Source organism: Oncorhynchus masou, chromosome 11, assembly GCF_036934945.1.
Source record: "Oncorhynchus masou masou isolate Uvic2021 chromosome 11, UVic_Omas_1.1, whole genome shotgun sequence".
In the NCBI taxonomy this organism is placed as follows: Eukaryota; Metazoa; Chordata; class Actinopteri; order Salmoniformes; family Salmonidae; genus Oncorhynchus; species Oncorhynchus masou.
The window spans coordinates 9,302,780-9,322,779 of NC_088222.1; the positions used below are offsets into that span (position 1 = coordinate 9,302,780).

Sequence of the window (20,000 nt, forward strand, 5' to 3'; positions counted from 1 at the left end):
TCTTGACTGAGCCAAAGCCCTCGGGAGTATGAGTCCTCGGGAGTATCTGTCCTCGGGAGTATCAGTCCTCGGGAGTATCTGTCCTCGGGAGTATCAGTCTGCAGGCTTATCTGTCCTCGGGAGTATCTGTCCTCGGGAGTATCTGTCCTCGGGAGTATCTGTCCTCGGGAGTATCTGTCCTCGGGAGTATCTGTCCTCGGGAGTATCTGTCCTCGGGAGTATCTGTCCTCGGGAGTATCTGTCCTCGGGAGTATCTGTCCTCGGGAGTATCGGTCCTCGGGAGTATCGGTCCTCGGGAGTATCGGTCCTCGGGAGTATCGGTCCTCGGGAGTATCTGTCCTCGGGAGTATCTGTCCTCGGGAGTATCTGTCCTCGGGAGTATCAGTCCTCGGGAGTATCTGTCCTCGGGAGTATCTGTCCTCGGGAGTATCTGTCCTCGGGAGTATCTGTCCTCGGGAGTATCTGTCCTCGGGAGTATCTATCCTCGGGAGTATCTGTCCTCGGGAGTATCTGTCCTCGGGAGTATCTGTCCTCGGGAGTATCTATCCTCAGGAGTATCTGTCCTCGGGAGTATCTGTCCTTGGGAGTATCTGTCCTCGGGAGTATCTGTCCTCGGGAGTATCAGTCTGCAGGCTTATCAGTCCTCAGGAGTGGGAAGAGTTTGGTCTCCTTGCTGTGGAAGTCTGGGTGCGAACGACTGTGAGAAAAACACATTCTATTCCCAAATGCATTAACATTTAAGATCGTGGCTCTTGTTCGAGCCACTGCTCACTCTGTTTGCTACAAATATCCTGGGGTACACAGGGGGTACTGTAGAAGACTCATGAGACCATCGACTTACTGGTCAGATGCACACGAGGGGGTACCTCAGGGGTACTCCGGACAGAGCAAAAGTCAGTTGGTGGTACAGAAAAAGGTACCGGCTGGTCCACCTCATTCCTTTCATCTAAAGCCAAGAGCTCAATGCCGTTAGACTATTTTGTCTGATACTATCCTGAGGACGGATAGTCTCCAGTTGGCCATAGCTCCTCTCTCTCAGCATATTGGAGCTATTTGTTTGAGTGGTGTGTGTTTGAGTGGTCTCTCTACAATAGAAAGCTTTATATTACATTATTCTCCCAGTTGCGAAACAGCCGACAGGGAAGAGGTGAGGGCCCTGGTGGAGTGGTGCCAGGAAAACAACCTCTCCCTCAACGTCAACAAAATGAAGGAGCTGATCGTGGACTTCAGGAGACGGCAGAGGGAGCACGCAACCATTCACATCAACAGGGCCGCAGTGGAGAAGGTGGAAAAAAGCTTAAAGTTCCTCGGCGTACACATCACTGACAATGTAAAATGGTCCACCCACTCAGACAGTGTGGTGAAGAAGGTGCAACAGCGCCTCTTCAACCTTGCCTTGGCCCCTAAGTCCCTCACAAACTTTTACAGATGCACCATTGAGAGCATCCTGTCAGGCTGTATCACCGCCTGGTACGGCAACTGCACCGCCCTCAACCGCAGAGCTCTCCAGAGGATGGTGCGGTTTGCACATCGCATCACTGAGGGCACGCTGCCTGGCCTCCAGGACATCTACAGCACCCGGGGTCACAGGAAGTCAAAGAAGATCATCAAGGCCTGTTCATCCGGCTACCATCCAGAAGGAAGTGCATCATAGCCGGGACCCAGAGACTGACTGGTCACTTGAATAATGTTTACTGTTTTACCCACTTCATAAGTACATGCTGTATTCTAGTCAAGGCTTATCCTATTTAACTATTGCTGTACATATACTATTCTATTCTTCAGATATAATACATATTCTATTCTATTCATAATATCTATACATCCCATCACATATATATTTATACTCCGGAGTCCGACATTGCTCATCCTAATTTTTCTATATTTCTTATTTCCATAATTTTCCTTTTTAGATGTGTGTGTATTGTTGTGTATTGTTAGATGTTACTGCACTGTTGGAGCTAGGAACAAGCATTTCACTACACCCAGAATTACATCTGCTAAATATCTGTATGTGACCAATACAATTTGATTTGATTTTCTCCTCTCTCTGCTCTGTGGGAACTGGATCCAGGGGGTCTGTAAATCATGTAATTGTACAAATATTCTTCACAGGCGTTTGATCCCACAAGAGCTAATCAAAGAACACACACTCTTAGAAGTGGTACTGACTAACGAAGGATAAACTATACAAATAAAAAACTACAGTCAGACAGTCGTCTCTCCTGGCTGTGGATGAGAGTACAAGGGAAATTCCTCACATATTGTCAACATGAAATGACGACTATTTTCCCAGAGCCAGAAAAGGTACTATTATCCAACACACAGCATGTCTACAGAATAGCCCGGTAAATGGTGTGCAACATACATTCACATTTAAACACAGCAGAGAGGGTAGAAGAAGAACTGTCAGTAGCAGTAAACATTTCACAGGATAGTAATGTATTCGATCATTGTGCATTTCGTCCTTACAAAGAGGACCTTTTCTAAAATATCAAGATCTTTAGAAAAATATTCCAAACAATGAAAAATAACGCTAGTTTCAAGTATAATAAAGGCTTGACATTTTTCAGACTAAAGTTCAATCGAAGGAATGTAAATTAAAGATAATTATTCAAGTCCCTATACTTTACAGCTGAACATAGAGAACTAATCATAGACAGAGATATCAGCAGAGAGAACAATGCCAATGAATGGAAAAGATGGAAACACCAACACATAGAGAAAGATAGACCAACATAAAGATAGCACAGGTTAAGATAGACCAAGAGAAAGATAGCACAGACTAAGATAGACCAACATAAAGATAGCACAGACTAAGATAGACCAAGAGAAAGATAGCACAGGCTAAGATAGACCAACATAAAGATAGCACAGGCTAAGATAGACCAACATAAAGATAGCACAGGCTAAGATAGACCAAGATAAAGATAGCACAGACTAAGATAGACCAACATAAAGATAGCACAGACTAAGATAGACCAACATAAAGATAGCACAGACTAAGATAGACCAACATAAAGATAGCACAGACTAAGATAGACCAAGATAAAGATAGCACAGACTAAGATAGACCAAGATAAAGATAGCACAGACTAAGATAGACCAAGATAAAGATAGCATAGAGAAGGATAGACCAAGAGAAAGATAGCACAGACTAAGATAGACCAAGATAAAGATAGCACAGATTAAGATAGACCAAGATAAAGATAGCACAGATTAAGATAGACCAAGATAAAGATAGCACAGACTAAGATAGACCAAGATAAAGATAACATAGAGAGGGATAGACCAAGAGAAAGATAGCATTGATAAAGATAGAAATAAAGATGGCATAGAGAAAGATAGCATAGAGAAGGATAGACTAAGAGAAAGATAGCATAGATAAAGATAGCATAGAGAAAGATAGCAATAAAGATAGATAGACCAAGAGAAAGATAGCATAGATAAAGATAGACCAAGAGAAAGATAGCATAGAGAAAGATAGCAATAAAGATAGCAAATAGAAAGATAGCATAGAGAAGGATAGACCAAGAGAAAGATAGCATAGATAAAGATAACAATAAAGATAGCATAGAGAAAGATAGCATCGAGAAAGATAGCAATAAAGATAGATAGACCAAGAGAAAGATAGCATAGATAAAAATAGACCAAGATAAATATAGTATAGATAAAGATAGCATAGAGAAAGATAGACCAAAATAAAGATAGCATAGATAAAGATAGCATAGAGAAAGATAGCATAGAGAAAGATAGCATAGAGAAAGATAGCATAGAGAAAGATAGACCAAAATAAAGATAGCATAGAGAAAGATAGCATAGAGAAAGATAGCATAGATAAATAATTAATAAATAATAGATAAAAAGATTGACCAAGATAATGATAGGATATAGAGAGCAACACATGTGCTTAAGGGGTTGGGTGGCCCTGTCTTGACCATCATGGAATCGCTACACCTTTTTGGGTTGATGTGATATTGTACCTGGCTGACCTGGTGACCTTTGACCTTGAGGCACAGTAATATCACACAGGACAGGTAAAAGCCCACAGAGTACCTGGTCTCATTGGATGGAACTCCATCTTCCTAAGACCGCCCTTGGGGAGTGCTTGGCTGGCTGGCTACTAAAAACTACACAGTTTGGTGAGTGGGTTCTTACCCAGCCGGGATACACTCAGGACACACACGCGCGAGTTGGAACACAAAAGGAGACCCCCACATGAGGTGCTAGTAAATTGCACTAATGTTCATTAGCTTAGTATCAGATCATAAAGATTGATGAGGAATACATGTAACAAAATGGATTTTAATCACCACCTCATCTCCACAAATTAACCACCAGTTGGTAACAAATCATAAAAGCACATTTTCCAGAGTAAGAGAGAACTTCTCTATCTAGGTGTCATGTCTACCCCCCTGTTAGCCACCCTGCCAGCTTAGTGGAGTCTAGTCAGTGTGGTCAGTGTGGTCAGCTCAGCTATCCCCATTGAGACCATGTCTGTGCCTCGACCAAGGTTGGGCAAAACTAAACATGGCGGTGATCGCCTTAGCAATCTCATTGGAATAAAGACCTCCTCCATTCCTGCTATTATTGACAGAGATTGTGATCTCTCACATCTCAAAATAGGGCTACTTAATGTCAGATCCCTCACTTCAAAGGCAGTTATAGTCAATGAACAAATCACTGATCATAATCTTGATGTGATTGGCCTGACTGAAACATGGCTTAAGCCTGATTAATTTACTGTGTTAAATGAGGCCTCTCCTCCTGGTTACACTAGTGACCATATCTCCCGCCATCCCGCAAAGGCGGAGGTGTTGCTAACATTTACGATAGAAAATTTAAATTTACAAAAAAATAACAATTGACTGTGTTTTCCTCTTTTGAGCTTCTAGTCATGAAATCTACGCAGTCTACTCAATCACTTTTTATAGCTACTGTTTACAGGCCTCCTGGGCCGTATACAGTGTTCCTCACTGAGTTCCCTGAATTCCTATCGGACCTTGTAGTCATGGCAGGTAATATTCAAATTTTGGTGACTTTAATATTCACCATTTTATTATGTTTGCAATCGTAACAAATAATCTGCTCAGACCCCAACCAAGGATCAAAAGCCGTGCTATAAATTCTCGGGCAACCCAAAGATTCCTAGATGCTCTTCCAGACTTCCTCCACCTACCCAAGGACGTCAGAGTACAAAAATTGGTTAACCACCTAACTGGGGAACTAAATTTAACCTTGTGTAGTACCCTAGATGCAGTCGCACCCCTAAAAACAAAAAACATTTGTCATAAGAAACTAGCTCCCTGGTATACAGGAAGTCAAACTGGAAGTCTTCTGACTAGCTTGGAAAGAATCGAAGAGCCCTCACTGCTACTCGATCATCCTATTTTTCCAACCGAATTGAGGAGAATAAGAACAATCCAAAATGTATTTTTGATACTGTTGCAAAGCTAACTAAAAAGCAGCATTCCCCAAGAGAGCTTGGCTTTCACTTCAGCAGTGATACATTCATGAACTTCTTTGAGGAAAAGATCATGATCATTAGAAAGCAAATTACAGACTCCTCTTTAAATCTAGGTATTCCTCCAAAGCTCAGTTGTCCTGAGTCTGCACAACTCTGCCAGGACCTTGGATCAAGGGAGACACTCAGGTTTTTTAATCCTATATCTCTTGACACAGTGATGAAAATAGTCTTGGCCTCTAAACCTGCAAACTGCATACTGGACCTTATTCCAACTAAACTACTGAAAGAGCTGCTTCCTGTGCTTGGCCCTTCTATGTTGAACATAATAAACAGCTCCCTATCCACCGGATGTGTACCAAACTCACTAAAAGTGGCAGTAATAAAGCCTCTCTGGAAAAAGCCAAACCCAGAAAATATAAAAAAATATCGGCCTATATCGAATCTCCCATTCGTCTCAAAATAAATGTTAAAAGCTGTTGTGCAGTAACTCACTACCTTCCTGAAGACAAACAATGTATACAAAACGTTTCAGTCTGGTTTTAGACCCCGTCATAGCACTGAGACTACACTTGTGAAGGTGGTAAATGACATTTTAATGGCATCGGACCGAGGCTCTACATCTGTCCTCGTGCTCCTAGACCTTAGTGCTGCTTTTGATACCATCGATCACCACATTCTTTTGGAGAGATTGGAAACCCAAATTGGTCTACACGGACAAATTCTGGCCTGGTTTAGATCTTATCTTTTGGAAAGATATCAGTTTGTATCTGTGGATGGTTTGTCTTCTGACAAATCAACTGTACATTTCGGAAGCCTGTGTTTCAGACATAAGGAAGTGGAAGGCGGCAAATGTTTTACTTTTAAACTCAGACAAAACAGAGATGCTAGCTCTAGGTCCCAAGAAACAAAGAGATCCTCTGTTGGATCTGACAATTAATATTGATGGTTGTACAGTCATCTCAAATAAAACTGTGAAGGACCTCGGCATTACTCTAGACCCTGATCTCTCTTTTGACGAACATATCAAGAATATGCTTTTTTCTATCTTCGTAACATTGAAAAAATCTGAAAGTTTGTGTCCAAAAATTGTGCAGAAAAATGTATCTATGCTTTTGTCACTTATAGATTAGACTACTGCAATGCTCTACTTTCCAGTTACCCGGATAAAGCACTAAATAGTCTTCAGTTAGTGCTAAACACGGATGCTAGAATCTTGACTAGAACCAAAAGTGCTAGTCTCTCTACACTGGCTTCCTGTTAAGGCTAGGAATAATGTCAAGGTTTTACTGCTAACCTAACTGAGCATTACATGGGCTTGCTCCTACCTATCTTTCCAATTTGGTCCTGCCGTACATACCTACACGTACGCTACGGTCACAGGACGCAGGCCTCCTTACTGTCCCTAGAATTTCTAAGCAAACAGCTGGAGGCAGGACTTTCTCCTATATAATTAAATTTTTATGGAATGGGCTGCCTATCCATGTGAGAGATGCAGACTCGGTCGCGACCTTTAAGTCTTTATTGAAGACTCATCTCTTCAGTAGGTCTTATGATAGAGTGTAGTCTGGCCCAGAGGTGTGCAGGTGAACGGAAAGGCACTGGAGCGATGAACCGCTGTCTCTAACTCTAAATGACCTCTATGTTGCACACTCTACAACCACTGTGATTATTATTATCTGACCCTGCTGGTCATCTACGAACGTTGGCCATGTTCTGTTCTAATCACCAACCGGCACAGCCAGAAGAAGATTGGCCATCCCTCAGAGCCTGGTTCCTCTCTAGGTTTCTTCCTAGGTTCTGGTCTTTCTAGGGAGTTTTTCCTAGCCACCGTGCTTCTACATCTGCATTACTTGCTGTTTGGGGTTTTAGGCTGAGTTTCTGTACAGCCCTTTGTGACATCGGCTGATGTAAAAAGGGCTTTATAAATACATTTGATTGATTGATTGGTGTGGGCAGCTACTGAACAGCTACTGAACAGCTACTGACGCTATCCTTGGCCAAACCCTTTGGTTAAGCAAACTCCCTGCCTCTACAGTACCCGGCTGACCAAACAGAACATGACCCACAATTTTAATCGCATCTCTAGGGTATTATCTCTCCAATAGCCTCAGTCTCAGTCTGTGTGTGTGTGTGTGTCCCACTGCAGCAATATGTCAAAGGAGGCCCTCCTGTATAGGAGGCTGTGTGCTGAGGGTGCAGTGTGTGTGTGTGTGTGTGTGTGTGTGTGTGTGTGTGTGTGTGTGTGTGTGTGTGTGTGCAGTTGTAAATTTGACTTTTTTGACTAAAATATAATTTGAATAATGATTTAGTCATTTTCATTATCATTTAGTCATTATAGATTTTGTCAAAATGACAAAAACTGTGGGCAATTTTAGTCAACTGAATGCCCTTTAATTTTAGTCACATCACATTTGTATTGTCTCATTTAACCTATAGTAAACATAAATCACTGACTCATCAATATTCGACAGAACCCTCAGCAACATTGGTGTCCAAAAGTATAACGTGAGTTAATGATTGTTTTGCCAGGTGATGTAGTCGAGCCACTAAACCTTGAGTCTGAAATCGAGTCCCAAGTCCTTACGTTGCATCCTGTTGAACGACATGCCCCAGGTTGTTAGCTATAGCTAGCTAACGAGGTAACGTGACTGAACAATGTGTAGCCTAAACAAATGGTTAACGGTCTGTTCCGCATGTAGCCTTGTTTACGGCCTGCCAATGCACGATAGAACGGAGAAAAACGTTGTGCCGGTAATATGGGTCATATTTTATGAATGGTATTATGGGTCATATTTTTTGAATGGTATTATGGGTAATATTTTTTGAATGGTATTATGGGTAATATTTTTTGAATGGTATTATGGGTAATATTTTTGAATGGTATTATGGGTCATATTTTTTGAATGGTATTATGGGTCATATTTTTTGAATGGTATTATGGGTAATATTTTTTAAATGGTATTATGGGTAATATTTTCTTAATGGTATTATGGGTAATATTTTCTTAATGGTATTATGGGTAATATTTTCTTAATGGTATTATGGGTCATATTTTATGAATGGTATTATGGGTAATATTTTCTTAATGGTATTATGGGTCATATTTTATGAATGGTATTATGGGTCATATTTTATGAATGGTAAGGACTAGAATCAAGAACTGCACGGTGCATCTGTGCTGCTAATATTAATTGTGATTGTCGATGAAAATCTATTAATCTCTCCAAACACTCTTGTCCAGTCCACTGGACAGCGATAATTTCGTCATGTCTCATTTTAGTGAAATGAAATGAAAAATAATTTGTTAGTTATATTTTTGGGGGGTCTATTTTGTCAATTACGGTCTCATCAACTACCACAAAAAATTTGCTGAGTCATGATTTTTGTTGACGAAATCAACACTGGTGTGTGTGTGTGTACGCGCGTGTCTGTGTGTGTGTTAGAGCATACGATTAGCACATAGTAACACACGATCTGTGTTGTTGATTCAGAGATCAAATGTTTCCTTAACAAACGCAGAGTTGAATGTGCTTTGCTTTATTTTTGACAAGACATTCAACTCCAGCCTCCAGATGGAATGACAAGTAGCACCATATGTTCATTCACTGAGACATGGCCTACTGATAATAATGACACTATAGTGTTAATCACTGAGACATGGCCTACTCATAATAATGACACTATAGTGTTAATCACTGAGACATGGCCTACTGATAATAATGATTTATTGTGCTAAAAAACAACGTATAGAGCCAGTCACAGTCTAGTCTAGTCTAGTATTGGACTGAAACGCATGCATCATGGGTGCACTAACTAACCTCCACCAAATGGGGCCCATACGACACTGTGTACTAACCTCCACCAAATGGGGCCCATATGACACTGTGTACTAACCTCCACCAAATGGGGCCCATATGACACTGTGTACTAACCTCCACCAAATGGGGCCCATATGACCCTGTGTACTAACCTCCACCAAATGGGGCCCATATGACACTATGTACTAACCTCCACCAAATGGGGCCCATATGACCCTGTGTACTAACCTCCACCAAATGGGGCCCATATGACCCTGTGTACTAACCTCCACCAAATGGGGCCCATATGACCCTGTGTACTAACCTCCACCAAATGGGGCCCATATGACCCTGCGTATGGTCTTCACCCAATCCTCCATGTCATTCTGGGTGCTGGCCATAAGAAGGTATGTCTCATGATTTGCTGTCATCCGCTCCCTGTCTCCTCCTGCAAGGAAGGAAGAGCAGAATGAAGGAAAAACAAAGTGTGAGTAAAACATGAAGACTTGACCGGGACCGAAGAGGTCAAAATGTCTCCATGGAAACCACATGGTACAGTGGAGGCTGCTGAGGGGAGGACGGCTCACAATAACGGCTGAAACAGAGCGAATGGAATGGCATCAAACACCTGGAAACCATGGAAACCATGTGTTTTGTTTATTTTGACCATTCCACTAGACCATCCTCCCGAATTAAGGTACCACCAACCTCCTTTGACATGGACGCATAGAATGCATAGTTTCTTTTTTTTTTTTATCATTCGAAAACATTAAAAATGGTAGGGTACGATAATAACAGTTATCATCTGCTATAACATTACTAACATAATAAGAACACAATAAATTGTCAAAACCACAGTAAATTACTTATTCAATAATAACAGTGTCAGCCAAACAGATGCTTTTCGGAAGTGGGTCTGTGTCTGTGGTGTTATAATGGTCTGTAATTACAGTGTGACTTAGAGGGGGTCATTGACGCCCCAAGGGCTGACAAAATCAAGGTGCGGACAGACACAAACATCAAGGGCTTTCACAGTCTCAGAGTGTGTGTGTGTGTGTGTGTGTGTGTGTGTGTGTGTGTGTGTGTGTGTGTGTGTGTGTGTGTGTGTGTGTGTGTGTGTGTTTGTAACATCAAGGGCTCTCAGTCTCACGCACCAGGAGAATGCCTTTCAGACAGACCAGATGTCTATGGCCTGATAATCACACCAACACTGTCTATGGCCTGATAATCACACCAACACTGTCTATGGCCTGATAATCACACCAACACTGTCTATGGCCTGATAATCACACCAACACTGTCTATGGCCTGATAATCACACCAACACTGTCTATGGCCTGATAATCACACCAACACTGTCTATGGCCTGATAATCACACCAACACTGTCTATGGCCTGATCACACCAACACTGTCTATGGCCTGATAATCACACCAACACTGTCTATGGCCTGATAATCACACCAACACTGTCTATGGCCTGATAATCACACCAACACTGTCTATGGCCTGATAATCACACCAACACTGTCTATGGCCTGATTATCACACCAACACTGTCTATGGCCTGATAATCACACCAACACTGTCTATGGCCTGATAATCACACCAACACTGTCTATGGCCTGATAATCACACCAACACTGTCTATGGCCTGATAATCACACCAACACTGTCTATGGCCTGATAATCACACCAACACTGTCTATGGCCTGATAATCACACCAACACTGTCTATGGCCTGATAATCACACCAACACTGTCTATGGCCTGATAATCACACCAACACTGTCTATGGCCTGATAATCACACCAACACTGTCTATGGCCTGATAATCACACCAACACTGTCTATGGACTGATAATCACACCAACACTGTCTATGGCCTGATTATCACACCAACACTGTCTATGGCCTGATCACACCAACACTGTCTATGGCCTGATAATCACACCAACACTGTCTATGGCCTGATAATCACACCAACACTGTCTATGGCCTGATAATCACACCAACACTGTCTATGGCCTGATAATCACACCAACACTGTCTATGGCCTGATAATCACACCAACACTGTCTATGGCCTGATAATCACACCAACACTGTCTATGGTCTAACTGTCTGTCCACAATAATAGCTTAAGATACTACCGTAATGTAGTGTATATAAGATACTACCGTAATGTAGTGTATTTAAGATACTACCGTAATGTAGTGTATATCATATATTACCGTAATGTAGTGTATATAAGATAATACCATAATGCAGTGTATACAAGATACTACCGTAATGTAGTGTATTTAAGATAATACCGTAATGCAGTGTATACAAGATACTACCGTAATGTAGTGTATTTAAGATACTACCGTAATGTAGTGTATATAAGATAATACCGTAATGCAGTGTATACAAGATACTACCTTAATGTAGTGTATTTAAGATACTACCGTAATGTAGTGTATATAAGATAATACCGTAATGTAGTGTATATAAGATAATACCGTAATGCAGTGTATACAAGATACTACCGTAATGTAGTGTATATAAGATACTACCGTAATGTAGTGTATTTAAGATACTACCGTAATGTAGTGTATATCATATATTACCGTAATGTAGTGTATATAAGATAATACCGTAATGCAGTGTATACAAGATACTACCGTAATGTAGTGTATATAAGATAATAGCGTAATGTAGTGAAAACAAGATACTACCGTAATGTAGTGTATACAAGATATTACCGTAATGTAGTGTATATAAGATAATACCGTAATGCAGTGTATACACGATACTACCGTAATGTAGTGTATATAAGATACTACCGTAATGTAGTGTATATAAGATACTACCGTAATGTAGTGTATTTAAGATACTACCGTAATGTAGTGTATATCATATATTACCGTAATGTAGTGTACATAAGATAATACCGTTGTGCAGTGTATACAAGATAATACCGAAATGTCGTGTATACAAGATACTACCGTAATGTAGTGTATACAAGATACTACCGTAATGTAGTGTATATAAGATACTACCGTAATGTAGTGTATATAAGATAATACCGTAATGCAGTGAAAACAAGATACTACCGTAATGTAGTGTATATGATAGCCACTCCCTTATTTTCCCCTAGGGCTGGCTGAGTATCCCGTATCGGGCTCTCTGTGGAAAACGGCTCTAAAACACTCACTTAGACATTTGATACATGTCGTTGGAGGGCTTGAAGGGGCTTGACTAAGCTTCCAGATGCAACACTCTTATTACCGTGACAACAGTAACAGACCTGTCTACCAGCCAATCCCCTCGTGGAAATGCGTACTGTAAACCTGGGACCAGTCAAATGACATTCTCCAGATAGAGATCTTGTACGAATCTTGTTGAAGTCTGCTTGGAGATGTAGCCTAGTAGTTATTAACAGAGAAATTATTGGGCACAGACTAAATTATGAATGTGGTTGGTGCTGTCTACACCTCTCCCCAGAGACCTCTTCCATTCTCTCCATTGATTTTCATCCAGCAGGAGATATCGCTGTGTCAGCGATTAACAATGTATTTATAGAACTGCAGCATGAATACTAACCTATGTGTTAAGTCAGGATCATGACACTGTAATCTAACCCGTGTGTTAAGTCAGAATCATGACACTGTAAACTAACCCATGTGTTAAGTCAGGATCATGACACTGTAAACTAACCCGTGTGTTTAGTCTGTAAACTAACCTATGTGTTAAGTCAGGATCATGACACTGTAATCTAACCCGTGTGTTTAGTCTGTAAACTAACCCGTGTGTTTAGTCTGTAAACTAACCCGTGTGTTTAGTCTGTAAACTAACCCGTGTGTTTAGTCTGTAAACTAACCCGTGTATTTAGTCTGTAAACTAACCCGTGTGTTTAGTCTGTAAACTAACCCGTGTGTTTAGTCTGTAAACTAACCCGTGTGTTTAGTCTGTAAACTAACCCGTGTGTTTAGTCTGTAAACTAACCCGTGTGTTTAGTCTGTAAACTAACCCGTGTGTTTAGTCAGGATGATTTTTATTTAATTTTACCTTTATTTAACTAGACAAGTCAGTTAAGAACAAATTCTTATTTTCAATGACGGCCTAGGAACAGTGGGTTAACTGCCTGTTCAGGGGCAGAACGACAGATTTGTACCTTGTCAGCTTGGGGATTCGAACTTGCAACCTTTCAGTAACGAGTCCAACGCTCTAACCACTAGGCAACCCTGCCGCCACTGTAAACTAACCCGTGTGTTTAGTCAGGATGATGACACTGTAAACTAACCCGTGTGTTTAGTCAGGATCATGACACTGTAAACTAACCCGTGTGTTTAGTCTGTAATCTAACCCGTGTGTTTAGTCAGGATGATGACACTGTAAACTAACCCATGTGTTAAGTCAGGATCATGACACTGTAAACTAACCCGTGTGTTTAGTCTGTAAACTAACCCGTGTGTTTAGTCAGGATCATGACACTGTAATCTAACCCGTGTGTTTAGTCTGTAAACTAACCCGTGTGTTTAGTCTGTAAACTAACCCGTGTGTTTAGTCAGGATCATGACACTGTAAACTAACCCGTGTGTTTAGTCTGTAAACTAACCCGTGTGTTTAGTCTGTAAACTAACCCGTGTGTTTAGTCTGTAAACTAACCCGTGTGTTTAGTCTGTAAACTAACCCGTGTGTTTAGTCTGTAAACTAACCCGTGTGTTTAGTCTGTAAACTAACCCGTGTGTTTAGTCTGTAAACTAACCTGTGTGTTTAGTCTGTAAACTAACCCGTGTGTTTAGTCTGTAAACTAACCCGTGTGTTTAGTCTGTAAACTAACCCGTGTGTTTAGTCTGTAAACTAACCTGTGTGTTTAGTCTGTAAACTAACCCGTGTGTTTAGTCTGTAAACTAACCCGTGTGTTTAGTCTGTAAACTAACCCGTGTGTTTAGTCTGTAAACTAACCCGTGTGTTTAGTCTGTAAACTAACCCGTGTGTTTAGTCTGTAAACTAACCCGTGTGTTTAGTCTGTAAACTAACCCGTGTGTTTAGTCTGTAAACTAACCCGTGTGTTTAGTCTGTAAACTAACCCGTGTGTTTAGTCTGTAAACTAACCCGTGTGTTTAGTCTGTAAACTAACCCGTGTGTTTAGTCTGTAAACTAACCCGTGTGTTTAGTCTGTAAACTAACCCGTGTGTTTAGTCTGTAAACTAACCCGTGTGTTTAGTCTGTAAACTAACCCGTGTGTTTAGTCAGGATGATTTTTATTTAATTTTACCTTTATTTAACTAGACAAGTCAGTTAAGAACAAATTCTTATTTTCAATGACGGCCTAGGAACAGTGGGTTAACTGCCTGTTAAGGGGCAGAACGACAGATTTGTACCTCGTCAGCTCGGGGATTCGAACTTGCAACCTTTCAGTAACGAGTCCAACGCTCTAACCACTAGGCAACCCTGCCGCCACTGTAAACTAACCCATGTGTTTAGTCAGGATGATGACACTGTAAACTAACCCGTGTGTTTAGTCAGGATGATGACACTGTAAACTAACCCGTGTGTTTAGTCAGGATGATGACACTGTAATCTAACCCGTGTGTTTAGTCAGGATCTTGACACTGTAAACTAACCAGTGTGTTTAGTCAGGATGATGACACTGTAAACTAACCCGTGTGTTTAGTCAGGATGATGACACTGTAAACTAACCAGTGTGTTTAGTCAGGATGATGACACTGTAAACTAACCCGTGTGTTTAGTCAGGATGATGACACTGTAAACTAACCCGTGTGTTTAGTCAGGATCTTGACACTGTAAACTAACCAGTGTGTTTAGTCAGGATGATGACACTGTAAACTAACCCGTGTGTTTAGTCAGGATGATGACACTGTAAACTAACCAGTGTGTTTAGTCAGGATGATGACACTGTAAACTAACCCGTGTGTTTAGTCAGGATGATGACACTGTAATCTAACCCGTGTGTTTAGTCAGGATGATGACACTGTAAACTAACCCGTGTGTTTAGTCAGGATGATGACACTGTAAAACTAAAATTTTCTCATGATGTCAAGCAAAGCGGCACTGAGTTTGAAGGTAGGCTTTGAAATACACACGTACACCTCCAATTGACTCAAATGATGTCAATTAGCCTATCAGAAGCTTCTAAAGCCATTAAATAATTTTCTGAAATTTTCCAAGCTGTTTAAAGGCACAGTCAACTTAGTGTATGTAAACGTCTGACTCACCTGAATTGTGATACCATGAATTATAAGTGAAATAATCTGTCTGTACACAATTGTTGGAAAAATTACTTGTGTTATGCACAAAGTAGATGTCCTAACCGACTTGCCAAAACTATAGTTTGTTAACAAGAAATTTGTGGAGTGGTTGAAAAAACAGTTTTAATGACTCCAACCTAAGTGTATGTGAACTTCCGACTTCAACTTTATATACACTGAGTGTACAAAACATTAAGAACACCTGTTCGTTCCATTACATAGACTGACCAGGTGAATCCAGGTGAAAGCTCTGATCCCTTATTGATGTAACTTTTTAAATCCAGGATTTTTTATCCTTGATACAATTGAGAAATGATTTGTATGTGTGCCATTCAAAGGGGGAATGGGCAAGACAAAAGATGTAAGTGCCTTTGAACGGGATATGGTAGTAGATGCCTGGCGCACCGGTTTGTGTCAAGAACTGCAACGCTGCTGGGTTTTTCACACTCAACAGTTTCCCGTGTGTATCAAGAATGGTCCACCACCCAAAGGACATCCAACCAACTTGACACAACTGTAGGAAGCATTGTTGTCAACATGGGCCAACATTAGAGATCGACCGATTAATCGGAATGGCCGATTAATTAGGGCCGATTACAAGTTTTCATAACAATCGGAAATCGGTATTTTTGTCAATTATTATATATTTTTTTACACCTTTATTTAATCTTTATTTAACTTGGCAAGTCAGTTAAGAACACATTCTTATTTTCAACGACGGCCTAGAAACGGTGGGTTAACTGCCTCGTTCAGGGCAAAGCGACAGATTTTCACCTTGTCAGCTCGGGGGAGCCAATCTTGCAACCTTACAGCTAACTCGTCCAACGCAATAACGACCTGCCTCTCTCTCGTTGCACTCCTCAAGGAGACTGCCTGTTACGCAAATGCAGTAAGCCAAGGTAAGTTGCTAGCTAGCATTAAACTTATCTTATAAAAAACAATCAATCATAATCACTAGTTAACTACACATGGTTGCTGATATTACTTGATATTATCGAGCGTGTCCTGTGTTGCATATAATCTAACTGAGCATACAAGCATACAAGTATCTGACTGAGCGGTGGTAGGCAGAAGCAGGGGCGCAAACATTCATTCAAACAGCACTCTCGCTAATAGCGTTTCAAACTTCACTCGCTCTGAGCCTTGGGGTGGTTGTTTCCCTAGCTCTGCATGGGTAATGCTGCTTCGATGTGGTGGCTATTGTCGTTGTGTTGCTGGTTCGAGCCCAGGGAGGAGCGAGGAAAGGGAAGGAAGCTATACTGTTACACTGGCAATGCTAAAGTGACTATAAGATCATCCAATAGTCAACGGTTAATTAAATACAAATGGTATAGAGGGATATAGTCCTATAATTCCCATAATAACTACAACCTAAAACTTCTTACCTGGGAATATTGAAGACTCATGTTAAAAGGAACCACCAGCTTTCATATGTTCTCATGTTCTGAGCAAGGAGCTTTCTTACATGGCACATATTGCACTTTTACTTTCTTCTCCAACACTTTGTTTTTGCATTATTTAAACCAAATTGAACATGTGTCATTATTTACTTGAGGCTAAATTGATTTTATTGATGTGTTATATTAAGTTAAAATAAGTGTTCATTCAGTATTGTTGTAATTGTCATTACTACAAATACATAAAAAATAAAATAAAACAAATAATAATAATTGTCCGATTAATCGGTATCGGCTTTTTTGGTCCTCCAATAATCGGTATCGGCGTTGAAAAATCATAATCGGTCGACCTCGAGCCAACATCCCTGTGGAATGCTTTTGACACCTTATAGAGTCCATGCCCAGACGAATTGAGGCTGATCTGAGGGCAATATTGGGCATTAAGGTGTTCTTAAAAATAAAAATAAACTTTTTACCCCCTTTTCTCCCATATAGGTAGTCTTTTCCCATCCCTGCTACTCCCGTACGGACTACAGAGAGGCGAAGGTTGAGAGCCATGCATCCTCCAAAACACGACCCTGCACAAAACACTTCTTACGCACTGCTTTATGGATCTTCCGGTTGCAGCCGGCTGCGACACAGCCTGGGATCGAACTCGGCTCTGTAGTGATGCATCAAGCACTGCGGTACAATGCCTTAGAACACTGAGCCACTCGGGATGCCAGGAAGGTGTTCCTAATGTTTTGGCTTGCTGTGACAGTCAAGACATATTACTAGTGAACAATAACAAATTCAATGGAATGTAAATGGCATAAAAATTCATTTTCAGTCATCGAGGACAACCTGTCTTGAAAAACCAGACAAAAAATAACTAAAGCAGTCAATTAACAACCATAAAGCTCACAGCATCACGCCTCTCCCAACCCACTCTAGTTTCCCTTTACCTGGCTCTCCCTCCCTCCCTTTACCTGGCACTCCCTCCCTCACTCCCTCACTTTACCTGGCTCTCCCTCCCTCCCTTTACCTGGCTCTCCCTCCCTCCCTTTACCTGGCTCTCCCTCCCTCCCTTTACCTGGCTCTACCTTCCTCCCTTTACCCCTGGCTCTCCCTCACTCCCTCCCTCCCTCCCTTTACCTGGCTGTCCCTCCCTCCCTTTACCTGGCTCTCCCTCCCTCCCTTTACCTGGCTCTCCCTCCTTCCCTTTACCTGGCTCTCCCTCCCTCCCTTTACCTGGCTCTCCCTCCCTCCCTTTACCTGGCTCTCCCTCCCTCCCTTTACCTGGCTCTCTCTCCCTCCCTCCCTTTACCTGGCTCTCCCTCCCTCCCTTTACCTGGCTCTCCCTCCCTTTGCCTCTACCTGGCTCAGCAGGTATCCTCATAGTAAGCCCATGTTTTTCATGTTTTTCACTGGCTCTGATTGTGAAATATGTATCCTGATGGATGATTAATGAACTATATATCCAGGAACAACAAAATAATGATGATCCAGGACCATGACCAAATTAGTGAAATCAGGACATGCGTGTCTCATGTGCCCTTGGTGGCAGTGTGACCAGATTCACAAAACACTTCTTATGCAAAAACTTGAAAAGTTAAAACAATAAGATAGTTTGTAAGATTATTAGAATGTTTTAAGAATATTATTAATTATAGAATTTTTATTTTATTTATAAATGCTATTTATTTTAATTGTGTATTCTTATTATGTATTATTTTTATAATTTTGTATTTATATTTATTTATTATTATTTAATTTTTTTCAATTTTTGGGGGGGGGGGCAGCAGGTAGCCTAGCAGCTAGAGCGCTGATCAAATCCCCAATCTCACAAGGTAAAAATCGCTCTGCCCCTGAACAAGGCAGTTAACCCACTGTTCCCCGGTAAGCCATCATTGTAAATATGAATTTGTTCTTAACTGACTTGCCTAGTTAAATAAAACTTATTGTTTTAATAAAAATATTGTTTTAAAGATGATTGTCACTAGGCAACTGATTTAGCTAGCTAGCAATGGAAATCATATTAGCATATTTCCTACTGAGATTACTGTTCTACAACATGTTCTTGGGTTTCCAATAATCAATACTGAAACTTTCAGATGAAGTTTGTGAGAGAATTAAGCCTGTCCAATAGCTTTCATTAGCTTATTCTCTCACTGGCAAGAGTTTAAGAAAATAGTTTAGCTATCTTGAAATTACAAACATTTCCAAGAAGAAATACACTAACTTTATTTTTAAGAATTTCCTGCAGTCAAATGACCTAGTAGCCTCATGGGTGTAATTGTGACGGCCCTGAATGTTTCTGAACCATCTCAGTGCAGCTCCTTCCAATAGGGCGCTTTCCCTTTAATTCCCAAATAAATAGCCAGCATCAGCTGCGCAAAAGTGGGGTTTTTGATGGAGACGTGAATGAGGATGTGGTCAAGCCTCAGTTCCCGACGCTTCTCTATTCCGTTTATTTTGTTGCCGCTAAACGTGTGTTTTGTAGCCTCATAGAGTTTACCCAGGATCGGATCCACTCTTTGTTTCCGTGGACTACACCTCTCTGTTCTTCATGGCCTTTCTCCAGGGGAGATCAATTGGCGGACCGGATCCACTCTTTGCGTCCGTGGACTACACCTCTCTGTTCTTCGTGGCCTTTCTCCAGGGGAGATCTGTTGGCGGACCGGATCCACTCTTTGCGTCCGTGGACTACACCTCTCTGTTCTTCGTGGCCTTTCTCCAGGGAGATCTGTTGGCGGACCGGATCCACTCTTTGCGTCCGTGGACTACACCTCTCTGTTCTTCATGGCCTTTCTCCAGGGGAGATCTGTTGGCGGACCGGATCCACTCTTTGCGTCCGTGGACTACACCTCTCTGTTCTTCATGGCCTTTCTCCAGGGGAGATCTGTTGGCGGACCGGATCCACTCTTTGCGTCCGTGGACTACACCTCTCTGTTCTTCATGGCCTTTCTCCAGGGGAGATCTGTTGGCGGACCGGATCCACTCTTTGCGTCCGTGGACTACACCTCTCTGTTCTCCGTGGCCTTTCTCCAGGGGAGATCTGTTGGCGGATTGGATTGTCTGACTGACCGACTGACGGACCAG

The 20,000-nt window shown here is 41.5% G+C and overlaps 1 protein-coding gene across 4 annotated transcripts in view; it reads right to left on the reverse strand.

Moving 5' to 3' along the window:
• The window catches only part of arhgap24 (Rho GTPase activating protein 24), a 256,798-nt gene that overhangs the window by 26,995 nt on the left and 209,803 nt on the right, over positions 1 to 20,000 (reverse strand). For all 4 annotated transcript variants that reach the window (XM_064977336.1, XM_064977335.1, XM_064977338.1 and 1 more), the window contains one exon: positions 9,590 to 9,712. In XM_064977336.1, coding sequence (XP_064833408.1) covers positions 9,590 to 9,712 — 123 coding nt within the window. The remainder of the gene's footprint in view (positions 1 to 9,589; positions 9,713 to 20,000) is intronic.